Consider the following 24,163-nt stretch of genomic DNA (forward strand, 5'->3'; position numbering starts at 1 on the left):
AAATTTCTGCAGAATGCAAATCCAAATCCAAAACTTTTCTGTCCAAATTCTATCCTGGTGAAGCACACACCCGCACAAAGCGCTATTGACTTTTTTGAAATTCAAAGACAAGAAAACCTCTAATTTATAACAGAATTCCGGCATTATTCAGATCACCTATGTACATTTAGTAGCCACTTAAGACTATTACCGTCATCAAGGTCAGAAGGGACGTTTATTGCAAAGTGGTGGAGACATTGTCGTAATTCGTCGAGAAACGGTTGATCTGAATCTGGAAATCTTGGTGCGCATGCAGCTGCCCTAAGCGCTGCTCCCGATAGGCATGGATTAAGATCTAAAAACAGGCTCCCTTCTGCTATTGGGACTCTACTGCTTATTAAAAGGGGGCTCAAAAGGAAAATTTGTCGCATCCGAGAAGCAATAGCGGACAAAGTATATCGCAGAATAGCAGATAGGGTAAAAAAATTGCTAGTATTGCACAAGCAGAATGAAAATGACCCACTTCTTTCAAATGCTTCTAGTGAGGCACACTCAGCGAACTCTGGCTATAAGGGCTAAGGGATCCTGGGCCAAAAGAAAGACCTCGGATCATTTAGTATCAGCTCAACAATCACACAAAGAGAAATTCAATTGGCTGTCGAACTTCCTAAGCAGTTATGTCCTCTGATTGTTCCCATTATAGTGAAGGATATAATCAATCAAAGAAGTGTTTTTTCTGGTGCTATTGTTTAACGAAATGCTGAGGCTTACCTATTTATTTAATTTATTTGCATGTAAAGATTGAAGACCAATTTCGAATTTAAAAGTTCTCGAAGATCTGTAGATACACGATGAAATGATTCATTGTTAATCGTTCGATGAAACGGTCATGAAATTACATTTAGAAGGGATATGATGTAATATAAAGCCCTTCTTTTCTGGACTTATACGGACCAATCAGTTTGCTGCCCATAAAAGCCAAGCTAATAGAGCACCACAAACTTGGGGGATTTTGGCTATAATTGTAGGATATTTTTTTATGTTGCTTTTAGATAAATTTAATATTGTTTGAATTCAAACATTTTTGTTTAATTTTGTAGGAGTAGTTATTTAATCATTTAATTTATAAAAATAAATTGTAAACATCTTTTTCATTTTTTTGTGCATTTGGCTAAAGGGTACATAAGAGTTGGATGAGCGTTGTTGTTCGTTTAATGTGCTTTAATATGTGATTTAGATTACCGAAGCAACTTCCAATTTACATACTACTCGTATAGAATAATTTAAGAAATTGAATCCTTTTGTAAGAAGTTATAAATAACCATTGCATAACTGTAAATTGCCTTTGTCACACTTAGCGCCGTAGCCATAGATAGATCCATCACCCTGCCCACCGATAAGTTAATGGTGTTTTGTGACTTCATCAGCATTATCAGCACAATTTTCTGCTCTATGACCGACATTTCGTACCACAAACATTCATTATAAATAGAGTCGCGGACTTCGTTATTCTGAAAAATAACATAAAGTGAGAACTAAAATATTCCCGTATTGGCTGAATTGTAAATTTACCGAAGTCTCAACCACAGTGCCTAGGGCGCAGTATGCATTGAGCATCACAAAGCTGTACATCAAAAAAAAAGTACCAACAGGCCAAACGCCCAAGAACCTACAGACAAGACAGGCCAACAATCCGTAGGCTTTGGCAAAGATTTGTACAAAAACGATATTAAAAAATATCTTCTCGGTTTTCATAATAATGCTGTTAAAGGAATTGTACTAGTTAATGACACAGGAACTCTTCTTCATGAGTACATACCTAATATATTGTTGATGCCATTTAAAAATGTCCATTAGCATGGGAAACGTTATAGACGAGTCATGTGTGGCCTGCAGAACTGAATTAAGGTCCTGGAACCTCAATATCAATATCTTTTTCAGCATTGGTATTTGAGAGACGAATACAAACAAGTATGTATCGATCGCAAAATTTCCAAAAACCCCGAAGAAAAACAACACCATGTGTATTCCCAGGTGCATAGTATGACCCGAGGGTGTTTTATGATCTATTCCTGGGATAAGAAACATCATGGCCATCACCCTCTCATTGTAGATAGCGCCATATACAAAGGGAAATGTGACCACGGTGAGAGCAGGTATGAAATAAATAAGTATGCAGCATATCAGCAGTTTTCGTGTTAAAATAACGTGTTTCATTAGACATTCCCTGTAACATTGGTTCTTCTGTTCATAAGCGACATAGACACATTCGAAGGCCATTCCCAAGTAACGCCAACCTTCTTGATGCTTTAGAACCGATATAAGCTTTGTCATACCCTCTAAGGCGCTAGGGAGTAAGGCAGTCACTTGTAATACGATTGTCCAATCATCTTCTATAACAATTCCCACGTAGATGGTGTAGATGAGATTTATATAAAATACACATATAGCAAACATCACAAAGCGCGTCACTATATTGATTCGATAGTTGGGATTCATTACATTCACACCAATCATAGTTGATATTGTGCTAAGAAAGCCGATAATATTTCGAAATCGCTCGGATGGTCCCAGAACCATATTGATTTGATTTTACACCAAGACTGAACACCCCATCCAGACCAGTAAGTGCTAATGGTGAAGAATTGAATCTATTAAGAATGGATTACTTTATTGATGGAATAATTGCAGACTAATTGCTTTGGGATGTGCTGCGGAGTCGTTTAATTAAATATGCAAAGTTATTGAATTTTTATTTACATAGTACAGTAGGATATGATACACACACACTACCGTCATTGGAGTAAGGTGATAATGACCAGAAATCAACATCTTTTCGATAGCCATTAAACCCTAACTTATTAGATAAAAAATGCATTCATTTTGAAAATTATTTATCAGAATAAATAAAATAAATAAAACAGGTATGGTATCAATACTGACCAATAAAAAAAGGACAATATACAAACATAGCTTCATAGAAATTATATTGTTTTTCGCTATATGTTACCCACATATACTAACAATTTTCGATTCATCAGAAGTTTTCGATCCTTGAGTATTTTACCTTTACTTCCAGTGCTTCCTGGTTAACCTAGTTTACTATGTAAATAAAAGGAAAATGAATTACTTTGCATATTTAATTCAACAAAAACAAAAGCAATTAGTCAGTAATTGTTCTTTCAATCAAGAAATCCTCATAATACATTCTTAATAGAGTCAATTCATAGCCATTAGCACTTACTGGTCTGGATAAGATCTTCAGTACTTGGTGAAAAATCAAATCAATATGGTGCAAGGACCGTCCGAGCGATTTCGAAATATTATCGGGTTTCTTAAGATAATATCAATTCTAATTGGTGTGAATGTAATGGATCCGAACTATCGGATCAATATGGTGACGCGCTTTGTGATGTTTGCTATATGTGTATTTTATATAAATCTCATCTACACCATCTACGTGGGAATTGTTATAGAAGATGATTGGACAATCGTATTGCAAGCGACTGCCTTACTCCCTAGCGGCTTAGAGGGTATGACGAAGCTTATATCGATTCTAAAGGATAAAGATGGTTGGCGCTTCTTGGGAATGGCCTTGGAAAATGTCTATATCGAATATGAACAGAAGAACCAAAGATACAGGGAATGCCTAATGAAACACGTTATTTTAACACGAAAACTGCTGATATGCTGCATACTTATTTATTTCATACCTGCTCTCATCGTGGTCACATTTCCCTTTGTATATGGAGCTATCTACAATGAGAGGGTGATGGCCATGATGTTTCTTATCCCAGGAATAGATCATAAAACACCCTCAGGGCATAGTATGCATCTCTGTATTCACATGGTGTTGTTTTTTTTCGCTATTTTTGGAAATTTTGTTGCCGATACATATTTGTTTTTGTTCGTCTCTCAAATACCAATGCTGAAAAAGATATTGATATTGAAGTTCCAGGACCTTAATGCAGTTCTACAGGACACACATGATTCATCCGAGACGTTCCTCATGCTGGCGGACATTTTTAAATGGCATCAACAATATATTTAGTATGTACTCATCATTTAAGTGTTCCTGCATCATTAACTGGTGCTTTTTCTTTAACAGCATTATTGAAAAAACTGAGATGATATTTTTTAACGTCGTTTTTGTACAAATCTTTGCCAAAGCATACGGAATGTTGGTTTCTCTTGTCTGTCATTTCTTGGGCGTTTGGCCTTTGGCTTTATTATTTTTGGTCTACAGCTTCGTGATGCTCAATTCATACTGCGCCCTAGGCACTGTGGTTGAGACTTCGGTAAATTTACAATTCAGTCAATATGAGAATAATTTGTTCTTTTCATATTAATGCTATTTTTCAGAACGGGGAAGTACGCGACTGTATTTATAATGAATGTTTGTGGTACGAAATGTCGGTCACAGAGCAGAAAATGGTGCTGATAATGCTGATGAAGTCACAAAACACCATTAACTTATCGGTGGGTAGGGTGATGGATCTATCTATGGCTACGGCGCTAAGTGTGACAAAGGCAATTTACAGTTATGCAATGGTTCTGAATAATTTTTTACAATAGGACCCTGTTCGACGCAGCGGCAAATAGTTTGTCTCAAATCAATTATTGTTCATGAATATCAACAAAATAAATAACGTATAACATAACTTACACTTACACAATCTAGAAATTCTTGCATTTCTATCGACCCACATAGCCTAGAAGTTGTTACTCTTTCATACATTCATACATATAGTTATGGTTATTCTTGGCCAAGTCAGTCTGAGCTACACCCAATATATATAGCTTAAAAGTGACAAATAAATAAACATTATAGCTTTGTTGTTGAAAGCGTACTTTTTCCATTTCAATGTCGTTTTTCTTATTTATTTTTTGTCCTTCTTCATAAGTTTTACTTAAGAAGGATATTTGGAGCGTTAGACACGTTTTTGGTGATCCAAATGCAATTGAATTTGTTTGTGTCTATTTAAACCTAAAATTCAGTATAATATGTTATGACTTATCAAATAATATTTTGACTCTCCTACTATATATATATATATACTGCAGCTGAAAGGTAAAAAGGTACATTATACTTGTGAAAAGTATGAACCAGTGAGAAAAAAGCATCTCCGACCCCATTAAGTACATACATATATTCTTAATCAGCATGACGAGAGAAATCGATATAGCCTGTCCGGCTATGCGTTTGTATGGATGAACTACTGGCTTCGAAGATTGCATAGACAAACTTAAAAGTAATCTGTTACTTGTAACGCTAGGATAAGTTAATAATAAAAATAAATAAATAAAAAAAAACCTGGTATAGAGAATCTCCCTATCAAGGCAAAAGTTCTGCCAACAGGATCGTTTAGCCTGCCAGAGTATTTTCTTTTACTCCGACAGTCTTTGTTTATATGCACACCAGAGTTGCTCCATATTTTGGATTTTGGGTGCATTGACAATTTTCCTGGCCTTTTTTCTTGACTCACTGACTTGAAGAACCCACCAGGTAGACTTGAGTTTGCCATTTGGCTTTCTAATGGGTGAATTCTTCGAGGTGAATTCTACTGTGTCTGGGCCCTGAGGTGGGTAATCTGGTAGAAGACTGTCTATGTAGTTTAAATACGAGGACCAATTTGTGTTTCTAGGATACCTAGTCGCGATTGGTCTCTCGTTCTTTAGAGATACCTCGAACTGAATGTATTTATGCTCTTACAAGGAGTGTTCACACACAGACGAAATCTCTTCTTAGCAGCATCATGTTTTTGTTTTTCTTGCTATGGTCTGGGTCTTGTACTATTACTAGTACTATTTATTGGCTTATAATCCTGCATCCTCAAATCAGAAAGCTTACCTACGCAGATCCACATCCCCGTTGTGCACACTGATGTTTCCGAGGAGTACCCCCCAAGGGCATCCTCTTCATCTGTGGTGGCCTAGGAACAGGTCTGGGCTTTGTGGAACAACCGTATTCACATCAGCTTGGCGTAGCTGCTTCTCTTCAAAGTGGAGGGGGTCTGACTCTTCTCTACCTCCACTAACATTAATTGAATATATAAGTGCTTTGAGAGGTCTGCCACGCCTCATTCTGCCTATTAAATGTTTCACTGCTCACAAGTATATTATAGTGTACTTTCTTGTTGTATTCAGGTTCAGCGTATAATAAATAAATTATTTTGCTCATTTTATTTTACGCCTATTTAACAAAAATGAAAGCAATTAGTCTGTAATTATTCCTTCAATCAAGAAATCCACATAAAAAATTCTAAATAGAGTCAATTCTTCGCCATCAGCACTTACTGGTCTGGACGGGGTGTTCAGTACTTGCTGAAAAATCAATCTAATATGGTGCTGGGTCCGTCCGAGCGATTTCGAAATATTATCGGTTTTCTAAAGGTAGTATCAACTATGTGTGGTGCGAATATAATGGATCCGAACTATCGGATCAATATGGTGACGCGCTTTGTGATGTTTGCTATATGTGTATTTTATATAAATCTCATCTACACCATCTACGTGGGAATTGTTATAGAAGATGATTGGACAGTCGTATTACAAGTGACTGCCTTGCTTCCCAGCGGCTTAGAAGGTATGACAAAGCTTATATCGGTTCTAAAGCATAAAGACGGTTGGCGCAACTTGGCAATGGTCATGGAGAGTGTCTATATCGAATATGAACAGAAGAACCAAAGATACAGGGAATGTCTAATGAAACACGTTATCTTAACACGGAAAGTTTTAATTGGTTGTATAATTATAAATTTCGTGGTTGTTCTCGTTGTGGTCACATTTCCCTTTGTATATGGAGCTATCTTCAATGAGAGGGTGATGGCCATGATGTTTCTTATCCCAGGAATAGATCATAAAACACCCTCAGGCCATAGTATGCTTCTTTGTATACACATGGTGTTGTTTTTTTTCGCTATTTTTGGAAATTTTGCTGCCGATACATATTTGTTTGTGTTTGTATCTCAAATACCACTGCTGAAGAAGATATTGATATTGAAGTTTCAAGACCTTAATGCAGTTCTACAGGACACACATGATTCATCCGAGACGTTCTTCATGCTAGCGGACATTTTTAAGTGGCATCAACAATATATTTAGTATGTACTCATCATTGAAGTGTTCCTACATCATTAACTGGTACTTTTTCTTTCACAGCATTATTGAAGAAACCGAGATGATATTTTTTAATGTCGTTTTTGTACAAATCTTTGCCAAAGCATATGGAATAATGGCCTGTCTTGTCTGCCATTTCTTGGGTGCTTGGCCTTTGGCTTTATTATTTTTGGTATTCAGTTTTGTGATGATGTATTTATACTGCGTCCTAGGCACTGTGGTTGAGACTTCGGTAAATGTACAATTTAGCCAATATGGGAAGATTTTGATTGTTCAGATTTATGTTATTTTTCAGAACGGGGAAGTACGCGACTGTATTTATAATGAATGTTTGTGGTACAAAATGTCGGTCACAGAGCAGAAAATGGTGCTGATAATGCTGATGAAGTCACAAAACACCATTAACTTATCGGTGGGCAGGGTGATGGATCTATCTATGGCTACGGCCCTAAGAGTAACAAAAGCAATTTACAGTTATGCAATGGTTCTGAATAATTTTTTACAAAAGGACCAAGTTTCTTAAGTGATCATGTATCTATGTGATTGCGTAGATAAAGCGGATCGACTGTATAGTAACAACGAAAATTGACGAAATTTGGCTCATAATTTTTAAGTGTGTGTTGTTTTACAATTTCCGAAATGTCATCATTAATAAAACTCAAATATTGTGCTTACATTTCTAGCTCTTAATATAAGACAGATCGTCTACCGCTTCCACTGCTTGTGTGTGGTTATATTAGTGTGGGTTTGTAAAATCCGGTAATTTCATATTTTTAAATCCTGAACCCCATAGAAGAAGGCGTTGCGGACCCCCAAAGTTTATATATTTTTCCTCAAATTGGCAGAAAGTACAAGTACCTCCAAAGTTTTCGAAAGGACATGTTTTGATATAAGCTGCCATATTTTATTGAATTTTTACTCTAGGGACACTTTGGTCTTCGAAACCCAGACAGACATGCCTTGATCGATTTCCCTCCTCATGCTAACTTAGAATATTCTTTATGGGGTTGGATAATTGCTTCACATTTTATAGAGGAATACATATTTAATATGTAGCTTAATTTGTAATATATTAGCAATTAGAACGTGAAAACTTGCATGTATTGCATATATTTGAACAATTCAATTCAAGGCTGACTATCGGTAACAATAAAATAATCTGTACAGTAGTAGCAAATGGACGAAACTGTCCGCATCCTGCACTTTGGTGGACCAGATGAAGTGAAACCAGGCGCCAAGTGCGTGGCTTCGTTGGTGGCTGGGTAGGTAGTTAGTAATTTTTTGCGATTGGGAGGACCTTGTGTGGCCGGCAGGGTCTTATATTTGGCTGAGCGCAGTCATTTTGTAGTTGAAATTTATTACACAAGCCCGTATACAACACAACGTTAAATTGTTGTTGCTTAATTGAAAAATATAAATAGAAAAAATGAGTGGATGTGTGCTTGTGTGTGTGTGCGAGTATATGTGAAGGAAGTGAAGCCAAGCCCAGAAACATTAATAACTGGAGACGGAAGTAATAAAAGCAATTTTAACGGTATAGTATACGAGTGTATACAAAAAATTGGTAAATGGCAAGGCAATGGCGTTGCTACACGCTGGCGACGTCCAATAGTTAAATGACTTTAATGGGGCGCCCACCCATAAAGTGGCCAATTACGATTTTCGAAAGTGAAAACTTTCTGCACAAACTAAGAACGCGTCCGCCAATTTACAGCCGGAAAAGTAACAATCAATGCGGGTCAATATTTGCCAGCGGTAAACGGAACTGAAAAAAGCAAAAAGGCAACTACAAACAAAAGCGCCATACAGGTAGCACACACACATACACACATACACACATCCATGCTCAATTATCACAGTGAGCGTGTGCTCGGGCCTTTGATGATGAGCTTCCTCCACATCAAAAGCCAAAAATGGAAAAGAAAAATGGAAAACAGTCACACACCAAACAAAAAAGGGTACACAACGTAATGTAGCAACAACGAAAAGTCCTGTCAGGCACACACATACAAGCACATTGTGTACTAGAGTGTGTATGATAAAAATTGTGGCCTGATAGACAGTGGCTGCCGTTGAGCAGCCACAAAATCCACACACACACACACACACACAACCATGCGCGTACAAAAAAAGGCAAACACACCTTGACTTCTGTTCAGTTGCTCTGATTTGTTTGAATTTCTACTTTTCGGGCTTAGCAAATTAAGCGCTCGATCTGATGCACAAAAAAAGGAATGGTAGGACATGTGAACAAACAAATGTGGCACCATCAAAACAAAAAAGGACAATTGTAAAGGTGTGTGGGCACCCGTTTGTAGAAAGACAATGGGGGTCCTCATTGGGATGCTAGTAATTGGAAGCTTAGTTTTCCCAACCTTTCAATATAAAATACCTTATGAGAAGCTCACAATTTGAGTATTTTGCAAAACAAATAGAAAATGAATTCAAAATATTTTATTTTTAAATATAATTAATTCCAGAATATAAATTTAAATCATTCTTTTAGTTGATAGTTTCTTTTCGATTGTGTGGAAGTACCCTCTAAAGCCTATTTGGTCACACTGTAGAATTTCTATTTATACATACGTTTTAAAATTTCGAATAAAACGATGGTCGAAAGAAAAAAGTTACTGTGTCCTATTAATAAATAAAAGAAATGAATTAACTAATTTAAAATCTGTTACGAAGATACACCCAAATATCATTAACTATTCTTTAGAACAATAGCGGTATCGATTCGTTTCGTCATGCTGTCAATACAAACTATAGTAGGAGCTTCACACCAAAAAAACATTTTAAAAATTTTTTAGAGAGCCTTTATTTTATTTTCTACGGATGCTTTATGATTTTGTTTTCTAATATAGACTTAAGTGAAGAGTAAGAGGGATCTATATTTCTATGTACCTCAATGATATTTGCTATTTTACTTTTCTTCGTTTTTCTTATCGTTTTTCAGTAAATTGCGATCATTTTTTGGTTTTTATGAACAATGTTCTACCTCTTACTGAAACATCAATCACAAGATATTCCTGATATATGCATATTGCCTTAACTTTCTCACATTCTCCAGTGTGTAGGTCCTGAACATACAATCCCAAGCTATATGCACTTCGTTAGTGTTGTTTATTGTACCCTTCTGAAGAAGGCCATGTCACTCTTCTGTGAATTTTGTTTGCATTTGTAGTTGAGTTCAGTCACAAGTCAACGAGCACTCATACATACTCATACTCACACAACACACACCCTCCCAGATGGGGCAGCTTCGTTAGTGAGCTGCCGCTTGTCGCCCAATGTATATTTATAAAACAACTATTGATGAACTTATTTGCTAAGCTACTTATTATTTGCCAATTTAAGGCACTCTACTTGCAGCCATTGCTGAGTTTATGTTTATGAATTTCTTTTGAATTTGCCCGAATGTATATAAGGTATATATGAATGTATGTTACATTGATAAGGTTGATCGGCATGTCGAGGCAATCCGATCTAGCCATTTCTTTTGGTGTGTCCGGGTTTCTGAAACGGCTGAGCCCGGTTGACAAGCTTTGTATTTACGTAGATTCTTAAATAATTTAAATTATTTTTACTTCAATTTTGATTTAACTATAAACATATTGAATTTAAATTGGGCGGTGGACGTGGGCTTGAGTCACAATGGCTTCTTTGTTTTTCGATCTAATCTGAATATTCGTTGTTAATCGTTCTTAATTATTTTGAATTGTTTTGAATTATAATAATTGGCACATATCATATTTTATATATTTTGATGTATTTATTTGTAACTTTTTTATTATTTTTTTTATTATAATACTTTGTTTTGCATATTATTCATATTTAAATCACTAATCAAATAGATTTCTAGTTAAATTAACGTTGATTTAAAAACAAGATATGAATATCAAAATATCCATTAGTGTTACGCAATTTTTTTTGAGAGTAGTGCACATGATATCATTTTTTTAATGGAATTTTACCCTTCAATATTATAAATCTTCAATAACTAAGTTATTCAAAATCATTCATTCAGCTTTAATTAATTTTTTATGTTATTCTCTACTACTATTTTATTATCAGCGAGCAAACATTACAACACTGTTACTTTGATGTGGAAAATATATGTATATAGATTTAATTCCCAAATTGATTGAAAACAAATATCAACAAGAGAGAACGCTACAGTCGAGCAGGCCTTACAGTGATATACCCTGTACCCAGGTAAACTGCCGACACTGAGGTACATGCGCCTCTAGCAGAAGCAAAAGGACGAAGAAGAGCGAACTTGATGCTGCAGCTTGTGGGCGTAGTACCGGAGTGAAATTGTTTCAGTAATTACTTTTCTTAGAATTGACCGATTTGGATGAAATTTGAAACAAAAGTAGATAATTATATTATATATTATGTATGCAAAGTTTGGTTAATGTAGCTTTTGAAATGTGGACGGTATTGACGAAATTCTGTGGTGGGGGATGATTCCAAAAAATAAAATAAACTCGTCCTTTCTCGGACGTAGGAGAATCTGGATACCAACTTTGGTTATTCCAGATTTTATAGTTTCTGAGATCCTTGCGTTCATCCAGACAGACAGACGGACAGACGGACGGACATGACTAGATCGATAGAATTATATATATACTTTATGGAAAAACCTAATATACCCTTTTTACCCTACGGGTACAGGGTATAAAAACCAAGAAGCCAATAAGTAGCTTCTGTATTTATAGCTTTAGCGGGCAATGTTATCTATTATAAATATGATAGGTTCATATATATTACACCATTGTGCTAATTTTTGAAATGGTTAATAGATTCCTTTAATTCATTGAACAAATTTTCAATAGAATCCTTTTTGGCCTTGGTAGCAGTAGCGTTTTCTTTAATTTTGAGATCCACTTTCGGATTGTTACTATTGCTTGGGATCGGTAGGTTTGAACTCAAAAATTGCTCTAATTTTTTGGTGCTATTCCGAAGCATATGCTCGAAATTCTTTAAATACTGTCTTCCAACGTTTCTTGGTGTATCATTCCGTTCAACAACATTTCTGTTGTTTTTAAAATCCATCTGACCATGATAGGGCCAACTAGGACCTGGTTCGTTGGCAATGCTTCCACCATAGGGTGTTTTCTGGGCGCCGGTTGAGATCTTTGGTGGAGAATATTCGTTGTATGGAAATGCGAGTCGGTTGTTAATACCCATTCGTTTTTTCCTAAAGATACGCCTGCGGGGTGGATTTTTTAGATTTTGAGAGGTTCCATCATCATACTTGGGCATCTCTATTCGATGGCCATTCCCAGTCTCTTGAATTAGATTCCAATCATATGGTTCATTTTGACAAAATGGGTTGTGAGCCATGGCACTGCTGTTGCAGTTGGGATAGTGAATAGTCGAAGTTCCACTATGGCATCTAGTCTTATAGAGTACCCGCAAAAATGTGAACTGCTGCTGTATGTTGAGTAACAAAGCAGCACCATATTCGTCCTAAAGATAACATATGATGTTGGTATGGGGGCAGTAAAAAAACAGACACTTACCCCTTGGTAAAAGCCTGTTGTGTAGGACATAAAAATTAGGAAACGCTAAATTAAATACTCCACAATCGCTCACCTTGTGATCTGAGAGCCCTGAAAACATATGGCTATTTGAAGTACTTTTTTAGTGGAAAACTTAAGCTCTTCTCACCTGGGGCACTTACTATGAAGAACATATAAGTGCTTATGTTTACTATTGAGTTGAAGCATCAGCCCATCAATTGTATCAAAAATGTCGGTGGTGATGCGTTCCATCTTGAATAAACATTATTCAATCAACAAGTAGCACTTTTTTGAAATGTCACATTTTGGTGAGCTTACATTTGTTTGCCAAGTCGCCTGTGGCACTATCAATGCTATTAACACAACACCGAGAAGTATCATGTCTGCAGTGCAAAAATGTCACAACTAAATGACATGAAATCACCGAATGATATACTTAAACCTCAAGTAATTAATTAGATGAACCACTAATTTAGCAGAACAAATTTATTTGTTAGGCTGTATAAAAAATATTGCGATTGACACGGTGTGCGGACTTGACAAGCAAATAGCAATATATAGTACATATCTTTATAGTATACCAGTATTGGTAGTATAGCCCCCTCTGTTCTGACTGACTGACTTCATCGAGTATTGGTGAGCAATGTGCAGCCCAAACGGTAACAGATAGGAAACTGCAATTTTGACCTAAGTTTCTTTTCACAGTGTAGCTTCCAAAGGGGGAAACGGGCTCCAATGATTGTTTGAAAAATAAAAATTTTGTATCTCATTAAATGCACTTTTCTTTTATATGCATAAGAATGCATACAAATTATAAGTAAGAAGCATTTTTATACTCTGTACATGAAATGTACAGAAGTATATTAGGTTTGCGGGAGCTGAAAAATGTAACAGGCAGAAGGAGGCGTGGCAGACCCCACAAAGTATATATATTCTTGATCAGCATGACAAGCCGAATCGATATAGCCATGTCCGTCTGTACGTCTGTCTGTCTGTCTGTCTGTCTGTCTGTCTGTCTGTCCGTCTGTCCGTCTGTCAGTCTGTCCGTCTGTCCGTCCGTATGAACACCTGGTTCTCAGAGACTATAAGAGATAGAGACACCAAATTTTGCACAAAGATGCGTTATGTGTGCTGTTGTTGCCGTCTTTGCTCATCTTTGTACACACACTGACACGCCGCACATACACCATTCATGTGAATTCGAATTCCATAGAACATATATTGAATCAAAAAATTGTTTCTGTATTTTTATTGCAATTTTGTAAATTGGTTTTTTTTCAGTTTTGTTTTTTTTTTTTTTAAATGTATACAACTTTTCTACACATAGGGTGTTTCATATAGCATTTCCACTTGTTATAATCGATATATAAAATTGGTTCAATTTAATATTATGTTATGATACAAATTGTTTTATGTATTTCCAAGAGCATTGAGAGTGCCTTTAATGGGAACAGATATTAAAGCTGTGTGCAGCTCTCGATTGCTCAACATCGAAACACAGTCCCCGCCCTCTTGGATATAAGTTCATCAATCACAACATGCCATGCAAGGCCGAAACTGTCGCTCGTTGGTGACTGAAGTTGATGGGCAACTGCCGTCGCTTGCCTGCCAGCAGGACATAGCGGACTGGCTCCTTTGTATTATTGTCAGTCATGACATTGCAGTTTGGCTTTCATTGACAATTCATGCAGGAAACAGGCCATTACAGCGCTGTTAACTTATTAGTTGCCATGAAATTTTGATTTACGCCTCTCCCATTGCTTAATTTCAATATCTTTGCGGCTATATACATAAAAGTAGAAGTAGCAGTAGTAGTGTGTGCCTGCCAGCAGTGCCGAGTCATGGCGGCCACCTTTTTGAGTGAGCGCGGCCGGATGTGTCGTTTGCATTACAAACACAACAAAAGCTATTACTCAATAGAATTAGCTAGAAATTTACACGCAATTAACGGTTTTCAATTAACACGAATTTAACGCTTTAGCAACAGTCTGTGACACTGTGCGTGATTAGCGTTACTGGTGAGGCGTTCCGATCGAACTGGCCGCAAGCAGCAGGGCAGCAGCTGTTGCTGAGCTGTGGTCAACTTTGAAACTTTGAACAAGGAACAGCCTGCTACTCGGGCTACCTCCGATGCATTTGGATGGAAGCTCGAGGTGTCAAATTGATGCCCATAATAAGCTGCTTAATTACAAATGCATCTGCCGGAGGCACTAAGCCATAAATACATCAACACATCTGTGCAACCTAAAGCCAATGTGCGAGTGCTGGTGTGCTGGTGTGCTTGTGTCATGTTCGTTAATTACTTCTTCAGTTGCCTCTGGCTTCAAAATGGTGCTGCCAATACATAAACACACTCGTCGCTACGTATCGCTAGCATGTGATTATTTTATGCCTGCACTCTAAACCATATCATATCGATAACCAAGCCCCAGCCTATTTATGAGCTCATAAAAAGGCAGCCACACAATGAGCTGCCATCAAACTCTAAGCCGTGCTGTTCAACAAGAGGTTTCGAGCTCATGCAAATTTGCAACGTTTTCTGCAACATAAAATTACAAAATTTTATGGTTAATAAAAGACGTACACACTAAGGAAATTAACAGCACAGCCATGCGTTGTCATGGCTCATGTGCAGCTAAAGCCGAAAGAGTACTTACCAGTGCTGTGACCGAAATGGGCTTTTAAAGCCGAAACTCCCGCCAAAAACAGTTTTACATAGCACTGAACGTGCAGTCATGAATATTTTTTAACTCACAATTTAAAGGATCATTTTATATCCTTTCATTGATTTGGGTAGTTTGACTAAATGCAGGAAAAGCTACTTTAAGCTGAAATAATGATTTCAATACAAATAAAAACCGTATATAGTATATTGTTTCAGCTTAATCTTGCTAGAGCCACACTAATATTTACGAAACAGTCGATTTTCCTTTGAACTGTTTTAGATCCGTTTTATGCCAATGTAGAGATCTAAGATTAATGCAAGGCCTGCAACTTACAATGTCCTACGATATGCGATTGTTGCTTAAATAAAGTTCCATGGCCTTTTAATCTACGGCAGTTTCGTGTACTCCAGTGATGAAGTGGATGCTAGGTATGTGTGTATATTTCTATATTTCTATACCTATATTTCCTTTAAAAAATGTACACAGCAATCCTTGCGGCTTGCTGCAGTGGCTTATGGCCTCCCAGATTATAATGAGTATATAGTATAGTAGCTACAAGTAAAATATATGTGAAATTACACTTTGTTTGGGGCCCCTAGGTCGCCCTTATAGATCTTGGAAAAAAGCTAAAATACCGCATGCATAGGGCTTATGTTCAATCTGATGTTTAGAAACTAGTCCAGATCGTGCAAACAACTAATTGCATCCGCTTGGAGGCTGTGCTGTTGAACTTACCACTCATGGTTATTGCTCTTGCAACAAATCGTGGCAATTCTATTAATAATTGAACCCAGTATTCTTAAACGCGATGGAAACCAAACATGTTTCAATGTCTTAGTCTCTAAGCAAAGGCGTTTTAGTACGTTTTATCAAGTCTCGAAGAGTGTTCATAAACTGTTTAAGTCCCGTTTAGGCTTTATGTGATACCTTTAATAGACAATAAGTGATAAAATGTTTGATTCAAGGGGAACATTTATTTGTTCTAATTTTTTAAAGTCGGATCATTGTTGTGTAGACAGTTTTGAAGATCATAATTCTTATATTATTAATTGGACTCGATTTTAGTACGATTCGTTTATGCATTGAGAATTCAGGTACTGCTGTATCGGCGGTTATTCAGCGTGATTATCGCTGATAAGGCATCCCTGCTAGCCTCATTCGAGCAGGCGTCCTCGCCTAGCCAAATTTTCCTTTGACGGCTGCAGTTCAAACACAATAAAAATTACGCGTGTCATAAATCCAGCTGATGAGATTTTCCACCAAAGTCGTTATCGCGTCAAACTTGAGTGGCAGCTGCAGGAGCGCCGAGTAAGGATCGTGTGTGTGTGTGTGTGCATCGGTGTATCGCTGTATGTGCGATAATAATTTTCGCCTAATAATGATGCGCGTTATGGCATTTTCTTTGCTGTGCTATCGTCGTTGGCGTCCTCCAAGCTGGAGCCAAACTCGTTGCCATCCCATAACTTTACATGTTGTTGACAGGACGCAGTGCAACACTCGGCGCTGTGCAAATGACGCCATTTGAGGAGCGGACTTTTTGGCATGCGTGCACGCCAAACTCAATCAAAACGTGTGGCCGTGGCATTGAGCGGGGACAGGGAGCGACGTCTAGCAGCCGGGCCACATCGTCATGACAACTTCCAAGTCGTGCGTTGCAATAACTTTTCATTTTTCTTCTTTTTTTTGTGGCGATGCCGTTGGCAGCCTTGTGCAGTGGATAATCAGTGCTATTGCCATCATAAACAGCAACGGATGAGGGCTGAGAATGAGCAGGAAGTAGATAACGTTAACGCACTTGTGGCACTGGCTTACAAGACTCTTAATGTGCATGAATGTGGGGTGAGGGCGTGGGTGTGTGCTTTTGTGATTTGGGATAAGAGAGCTTGCGTGTATGTGTAAGGGTATGTAGTAATTTTGTAAGCTTGGCAAGTTATGGCATTGGTCTGGAGAGCACGTAGCCAGGCTCTTAAGCGTAACTCAAGACTGCCCTAAGCATGTGAAATTAGCTCAAATTGAAATAGTCACGGCTGCACAAAATACAGGCAATGAATAATTTATGACAAGTACATAGGCTCCCAAAATGTGGCAAACAAATGTGCCATGGCAAAATGTTAGCCTCAGAATAATTGTTTGGCCCATTCCGAAAAGTTGAAATGCTATGTGACGAGCCAGGCAGCACCACTGCGAATCGAACCACACTGCACCACACTCACCACCACTGGCTTCCTGGATGCATATCCAGAAAGTGCATGTTGAGTGGAATAAATTGCATAATTATGGCTTGCCCTACAAGCGGTCAGCTCAACTTGACCGCAAGTGCTGATTTTACATGGGCAGCGGGCGGAGCAAGCTTTTAACTACATTTTGATGCAGCTAGACTTGGCAGCTAGTTAGTGTTTTTGGCCACAAGCGACAGCAGGACGACAACAAGGACATCACCAACATAGAGCAGAGTAGAGTTGAGAGCATCAAGAACAACAACACCAACAGCTGCACAAGCTATAGAAACAGGTAGTACTCGGAAAAAAACTACCATATGCATATGCAAAGAGTGCACTACCCAAGACGAAAGTTTAACAGCTCTGGCCAGTAGTTCGGTAAGCTGGGAACAGTAGAGGATAAAGGGGGAGAAGCGCTCTGAACAATTGAATTGCATAACATGAATAGAAATGAATTGGCAGACAGGCAGGCAGGCGGACAGAGGACAGCGGACAGCGTGGAAGACGAGAATGGACAGTTGAGAGAACATTCAATGGCAAACATATCCTGCGGCTTACCGCTGGCACTCCTCTTTCCAGCCACCAGGGCACAAAAAAGAGAACTGCTGGCACATTTGCATACATTTGCCTTAAGTTTGCGGCATGACTGTGTGTGTGTTTATATTTGAGCGTGTTTGTGGGCCCCAAGTTCACGAGGTTTAACCTTCTGATACGAGACATTTTTGCGATTTCAGCAAACGCTACGAATCTATACATACGCATCCCCCAAATATGCATGCCAAAATGCAAACATCCTGTACATTTATTGTAATGTACTATATTAATAATTCACACGAGGTATTCAACATTATGTTAGGTCTTTATTCATCGCCACTTCATTACGTTCTGTCGTCCTCTTACATATTCTCTTACTCCCTAACTTCTCTTAGTGTGGCTGTGTTGGTTTTATTTAAAAACGGCAAACAAATCTTAATATCCAACACGCCCCTCCTAAAGATTATTTACATATATATGTATTTGAATCTGTACCTTCAATTTCAATATTTCTTTTAACAAACTAATTCAATTTACAAAAATACCATATACAATTCTGGTAATTGTTTTCAATATAGAATAAACATTTCAATTTTTTTATAATTCATACTTTAAAAATAATATTAAATATTCTTGACAACCTTTCCTCCCGCACGTGGTCTCAAATTCCTTCTGGGTGGAGAAGTTGGTTGGTCCATGGAAGAATTATGATTCTCATCTTCATGTGATGTCTCATTTTGATTAGAGTTCCGAGAACTGCTTTCGACATCAGTGCTTTCGTTTTTCTCTTCAGTTTTAATTTTATTATCATTTTCCATATTTTCATTTCTTATTTGATCTAAATGTCTTTTTATTGTTCGATTGTTATGAGAAAGAATGCAAAAATATGATCGAGGGCCTAGTTGTTGACTTATTGTTGCTTGTGTCCAACTAGCTTTGTTAGGGTTTTTGTAATCTCTAACCATAACTTTCTGGCCCTTAGAAAATTTTACATTTCGTTTTCCCTTATAATCTTCTATACTTTTGCTCTGCTGTTTTATTATTTGTTGTGATATTAAAGGTGGTTTTAAAAATGTAAACCTTGTTTTTAAAGTACGACCGAAAAATAATTTTGCTGGTGATTCTCCTGTAGTACAATGAATAGTATTTCGATAATCAATGAGAAATCTATTTAAAATTGTGTCAAACTCACTGCTTTCATTATCTTTTAAACTTGCATACAGTGATTTTTTTATAGTTTTAACAAAGTTTTCTGCTTGTCCATTTGTTGATGGATGCCCTGGTGCAGTCAATATGTGCTTCACATTATTGTTTTTTAAGAATGTTTGAAATTCTACTGATGTAAACTGTCGTCCGTTATCGCTGACCAATGTGTCTATCAATCCATAACGACAAAATATCTCACGCAGTTTATTAATTGTAAATGTTGATGTAATTTCTTTGGTTTTGTAAACTTCTACCCATTTCGAAAAAGAATCTATAACAACCAGTAAATAATAATTTTTTATAGGTCCTGCAAAATCAACATGAATCCTACTCCAAACTGTATCTGTAGACTTCCATGGAATAAGAAAACTTTTTTCTGGGCTTGGCTGCAGTTCTTGACAAGGAATGCATGTATTTATTAACTTTTCAATTTCTTTGTCCACCGCAGGCCACCAAATATATGATCGTATAAGCATCTTAGTTTTAACAATTCCTAAATGTGACTTATGAAATTCATGAAGTATTTGTTTCCGAAGCTTAAGTGGAACCACAACACGATATCCCCATAATACACATTCATACTCCACAGAGAGCTCTTGAGATTTGCTAACATATGCTGAGAATTCACTACCTTTTAAATTCGATAGCGTGCCATTCTTTATAGCTTCACTGACTTTTGCCAAAATTGGGTCTCGTCGTGTTTCTCTTGCAATGTCTTTGAAATTAAGCTTGAATGTATTGTTTGATTGAATAAAATGAATATAATGATATTCTTCAACATTTGTGCAACTTTCCCATTGAGGCATTCTGGATAAACCATCAGCTATATTTGAAGTTCCTTTAATATATTCCACTGTATATTCAAAGCCCGACAAAATTACTGCCCATCTTTGAATAATCCTTTATTTTCACCAAAAATTCCTAATAAAGGTTTGTGATCTGTGCGCAAAATAAATTTGTTTCCCAACAAATACTGCCTTAATTTGCAAACACAATATACAATAGCTAGACCTTCTTTCTCTAAAGTGCTGTAATTGCTTTCACATTTTGTCAACGCCCTTGAAACAAATGCAATTGGTTTAAGTTCATTCCCTATTCTGTGTGAAAGTATGCCTGATACTGCATTGCAACTTGCATCAGTTGTCAGCACTATTGGTAAGTCAGGATTGTAGTGGACTAGGACTTGATCAGACGCGATCTCGCTTTTGATACGTTTATACGCCTTTTCACAGTTGCTATTCCAAATATACTTGCTATCCTTTCGCAGTAACATATATAATGGATTCATTATTTGCGCGAAGTTTTGTATAAACTTTGAATAATAATTAACCATGCCTATGAATGCCCGAAGCTCCGAAACGCTTTTTGGACTTGGTGCTAAACATACACTTGAAATTCTATCGTTATTTTTGCTTAGACCATTTCTATCTATAGTGAAGCCTAAGTAACAAATTTTTGTTTTAAAGAATTCACACTTTAATTGGTTAAGCTTTAATCCAACTGACTTTAGTTTATTCAGAACCGCTCTTAAATTTGATATGTGCTCCTGGATATTTTTCCCAGTCACTGTGATGTCATCTTGGTAAACGACAACTCCTTGAATGCCCTGAAACAAGCCTTCCATTGTCTTTTGGAAAATTGCTGCTGCCGATTTAATTCCAAAAGGTAATCTTTTAACTTTTAATAAGCCAATGTGTGTACTCCACGTGCCAACATTTATAATATCATTAAAAATACCAAACAAGAGAGAATATTACAACCGAGTAGGAAATAAAGTAAAATGCTTTCTTACCTCCGTTCTTGTCGATATACGATGGGCGATTCTGCTACTTCGGATCTCAAGTCATAAAAAATTTCAAAAAGTGGCCCTAGCTACAAGTAATTTGGATTCACATTTTATTCTAATAATGTTGTGGAACTTGAAGTGGACTTATTTCGATGCACCTGCAAACTGAATGGTTTCAATGTATCGATATTCATTATATTTCATTTGCATTTATGCCATCCTTATCAATTAGCTATTTTAAATTAAAATCGTGTAATAATTATAGAAGAAGCAAAACTTAATTTTAATATTCTGCCGACCATAAGGAAATAATGGGGGTTTAAAAAAATACATATTCCAGCATTGCAAGCTTCTTCCAACGAATCTAGACCTCAGTCTATTATCGGCAAAGGGCAAAGTTTGTGCATGTTCCGCTAAAATAGCTTGTTTTTAAATTTGACCCAATACCGATCGCCCTGGGGTGTGTAAAACCCAAAGTCCCTCACTGTATATTATTGCATGCCGATATATATTTTCAAGAAAAATGAAATTGAGTCCTGGGGATGCTGCATTGGCTCATATAGTAGTTCGATGTTTGCTAGTTTTGTTTCACATGCGAACCGTAAGTACATCAGAAAATATCTTTATCTCCAAAGGGAGTGCACCCCCATTGGATTCTGTTGGCTGATACTGAGCCATAACTTGATTTGTCAATACTGTTAGCTGGCGAAAGCCGCGCGAGCTGATTTTCATGCATTAATGGCCCTGTATCTGCCTCGCACTAAAGCACAAACTGCCTGCACTTTTGCATGCACTCTAGTTCGATACGAATATATTTAAATAAAGTGGTTATAGCAATGTGATTACTTACTCCGATAAATTTTAAAGCCATCAATTACGTCTGAAAAGGGATTGATAGCATTTTAATATGGCCCGACGCATAGACGAAAAAGATGACAAGTTTGTTTTGGTTCTATTTTCTAAATTAAGGTCGATTGCGATTTTAAATGTGTGTTATTGCGGCGGTTTCAATATCACCTGCACAACCTTAAGCCTTCAAATTGTGATCATGAGCAAATGCAGCCATGAGCATTTTTACACTCGATTAGCTTAGTTGTGTTTATATGCCAACTCACACACAAACACACAATCACACACGTGTGTGCATTCGGGCAATTTTGTTAGACTGGATGCTGTTATTGTTTTTGCTGCTGCCGTGCACGTGCCCGAGAAAACATATGCAAAATAAAGAAAAAAGAAAATAGAAGTATACAAAAAATGTCAATGAACGTGATTTCCCATTAAATTTTCATTTAAAATGAGGGTAGCAAACGTTTTGCGACCTAAACGCATTTTCTTCGCATTGGAGAATTCGTTGCCTACTTTTCAGCGCATGGTAAAATGGAAAGTTCAGTGCTTGAGACGTTTTAAAGTGGCGTATATTCATATACTGGTAACCACCCCTTTGGCGGCAACCCTCACACTCAGACACAACATAAGACGTCATGCCTTTTGTTCTTCTTTTGCGCAGTTGCACACAATAATGAAAATGTTGTTGTTTGTGAAATTCCAACAGCCGCTGTCCGCACACTTGAGCGCGCGCTCACACAACAAGTGAACCCTCTGCCAGCCGCCTACATACACATGTGCACAAACACACACACACACACACACCAGGCATGTGTGCAGCTATATTGCATTACTTCCGCCTCAATGGTAATAATTTTAAAATCTATACAATTCAATAAAGTTTTATTACTGGATGCTGGGCGCAGAGGCGCAAACGGGTTGGTTGCCATGGCAATTGTAAAATGTTTGGGGAATTGCTTTCGACAAAGATGCTTGCTTGGGGCAGCCGCAGCCAATGTTGTTAGCTCGCCAGTCTGTTGGCGGTGTGTTCTCTGGCTTTGTCTTCACCTGCAGACAACGCAATTTTGTCCGCAATTAGAATAAATTTATAAGCAAATTGTGGCCGCTGTGAACTTATGCCAACGCCCATTTGTATGCAAATTCCAGTGCGTCCGCTCATCTCTCCCTCTCCCGTGTCGTTGGTTGGCAGCCCGTTGCTCTTGATGAATCAAAGTCATAACGTGGCGGGCGTGCGAGCGCGTTACGCATCGTTATGCACAGCGGCGACGACTGTTATTAAAATCAGTTGCTCGTCAGCATAGACAACGCGTCGGCAGCCACAGCTGGCGCTTTTGGCTGGCTATATGGCGACGCATTCGTTTAATGACTTAATTTTGCACTCATCCAAGTGAAAAATTGAAATGACTGCGGAGTTTTTCTCTCTGTTATTATTTTTTCTCTCTATTTTTTTGAGACAGGGCTCATAGCTTTTTATGTTGAAGGAGCACAGGACTGCTACAATGCTGCCATACTCTGCTGTCCACTTACCGCGTATTAACTGCAGCAGGTGAAATTGTCAGCCATGCGGATCCCATCCACATAATTCTAATGTTTGGCTTGTTTAAATATTAATAAAGTCGAGAAGACCGCCCTCTCGACCACAAATTGTTAAATTGAAGCTAATAAAATTTCTTGCTACCGCGTCCTGTTTTATAGCACAAGAATTTCATGGCGATTAAATTTGATGGGAGGGCATGCATCTTACACATAGAAAGGAGCATCTTGCCACCTCCAGAGCGCCACAGTTGCTCAGAACAATTCGCGCTGGGTACACACAATGAAGCGTACGTCTTTTTATGTTTAACTTGGAGGAAGAGAAAAAGGAAATGGGCAAACCATGGCGCTCTGGCAAAAATTAAAACCACAAAAGCGCAGAAAATGCAAATGTGCGTGAGTGTGCAGCGAAAGAGGGAAAAAGACTGTGCAAATTATGGTTTAACACCTCATTGAACTCGACGGCATTGTGGGAGGGCTGGAAATTTGAATTTGAATATGAATTTCATATTCAAATTAGTTTTCAAAGACTTGGGGATTGCCATGTTGGTATGCTTCTGGGAAATCCAGTTAATTATATGAACCACGTTCTTTTTTTTTCCTATAAATATATGGCTTTTTCCATTGTTGTTGGTGCTGAGGCATCGTCAATCCTACAAATTGGCCGTATAAAATAGGTTGTAATGGCGGTCTTTAAGTTCGTTTTGCAGCTACTTCTACACATAGAGAAATAAAGGTACGGTA

At 37.6% G+C, this 24,163-nt stretch overlaps 3 protein-coding genes across 4 annotated transcripts; 1 reads left to right on the top strand and 2 right to left on the bottom strand.

The window, feature by feature from the left end:
* Positions 1 to 1,262: 1,262 nt before the first annotated feature.
* On the bottom strand, positions 1,263 to 2,559 carry LOC115633665 (odorant receptor 67d-like). The gene is made up of 2 exons (XM_030531113.1): positions 2,080 to 2,559; positions 1,263 to 1,490 (listed from the first exon to the last, which is right to left on the bottom strand). Exons 1-2 carry the CDS (start codon positions 2,557 to 2,559, stop codon positions 1,263 to 1,265), a joined length of 708 nt encoding a protein of 235 aa, XP_030386973.1.
* Positions 2,560 to 3,349: 790 nt separating this feature from the next.
* Positions 3,350 to 4,554, top strand: LOC115633674 (odorant receptor 67d-like). Its single transcript, XM_030531127.1, has 4 exons — positions 3,350 to 3,640; positions 3,917 to 4,029; positions 4,088 to 4,277; positions 4,342 to 4,554. Exons 1-4 carry the CDS (start codon positions 3,350 to 3,352, stop codon positions 4,552 to 4,554), a joined length of 807 nt encoding a protein of 268 aa, XP_030386987.1.
* Positions 4,555 to 11,813: 7,259 nt separating this feature from the next.
* Positions 11,814 to 13,014, bottom strand: LOC115634292. Of its 2 annotated transcripts, none has more exons than XM_030531945.1 (5): positions 12,945 to 13,014; positions 12,775 to 12,878; positions 12,700 to 12,716; positions 12,627 to 12,640; positions 11,814 to 12,537 (listed from the first exon to the last, which is right to left on the bottom strand). In XM_030531945.1, exons 1-5 carry the CDS (start codon positions 13,005 to 13,007, stop codon positions 11,881 to 11,883), a joined length of 855 nt encoding a protein of 284 aa, XP_030387805.1. In that variant the 5' UTR covers positions 13,008 to 13,014; the 3' UTR covers positions 11,814 to 11,880. The 2 variants fall into 2 exon arrangements, with proteins under 2 accessions (XP_030387805.1, XP_030387804.1); XM_030531944.1 differs by having other exon boundaries at positions 11,814 to 12,573.
* Positions 13,015 to 24,163: the final 11,149 nt, after the last annotated feature.

This window comes from Scaptodrosophila lebanonensis, unplaced genomic scaffold (assembly GCF_003285725.1).
Source record: "Scaptodrosophila lebanonensis strain 11010-0011.00,11010-0021.00 unplaced genomic scaffold, SlebRS2 tig00000001-arrow-pilon, whole genome shotgun sequence".
Taxonomy (NCBI): Eukaryota; Metazoa; Arthropoda; class Insecta; order Diptera; family Drosophilidae; genus Scaptodrosophila; species Scaptodrosophila lebanonensis.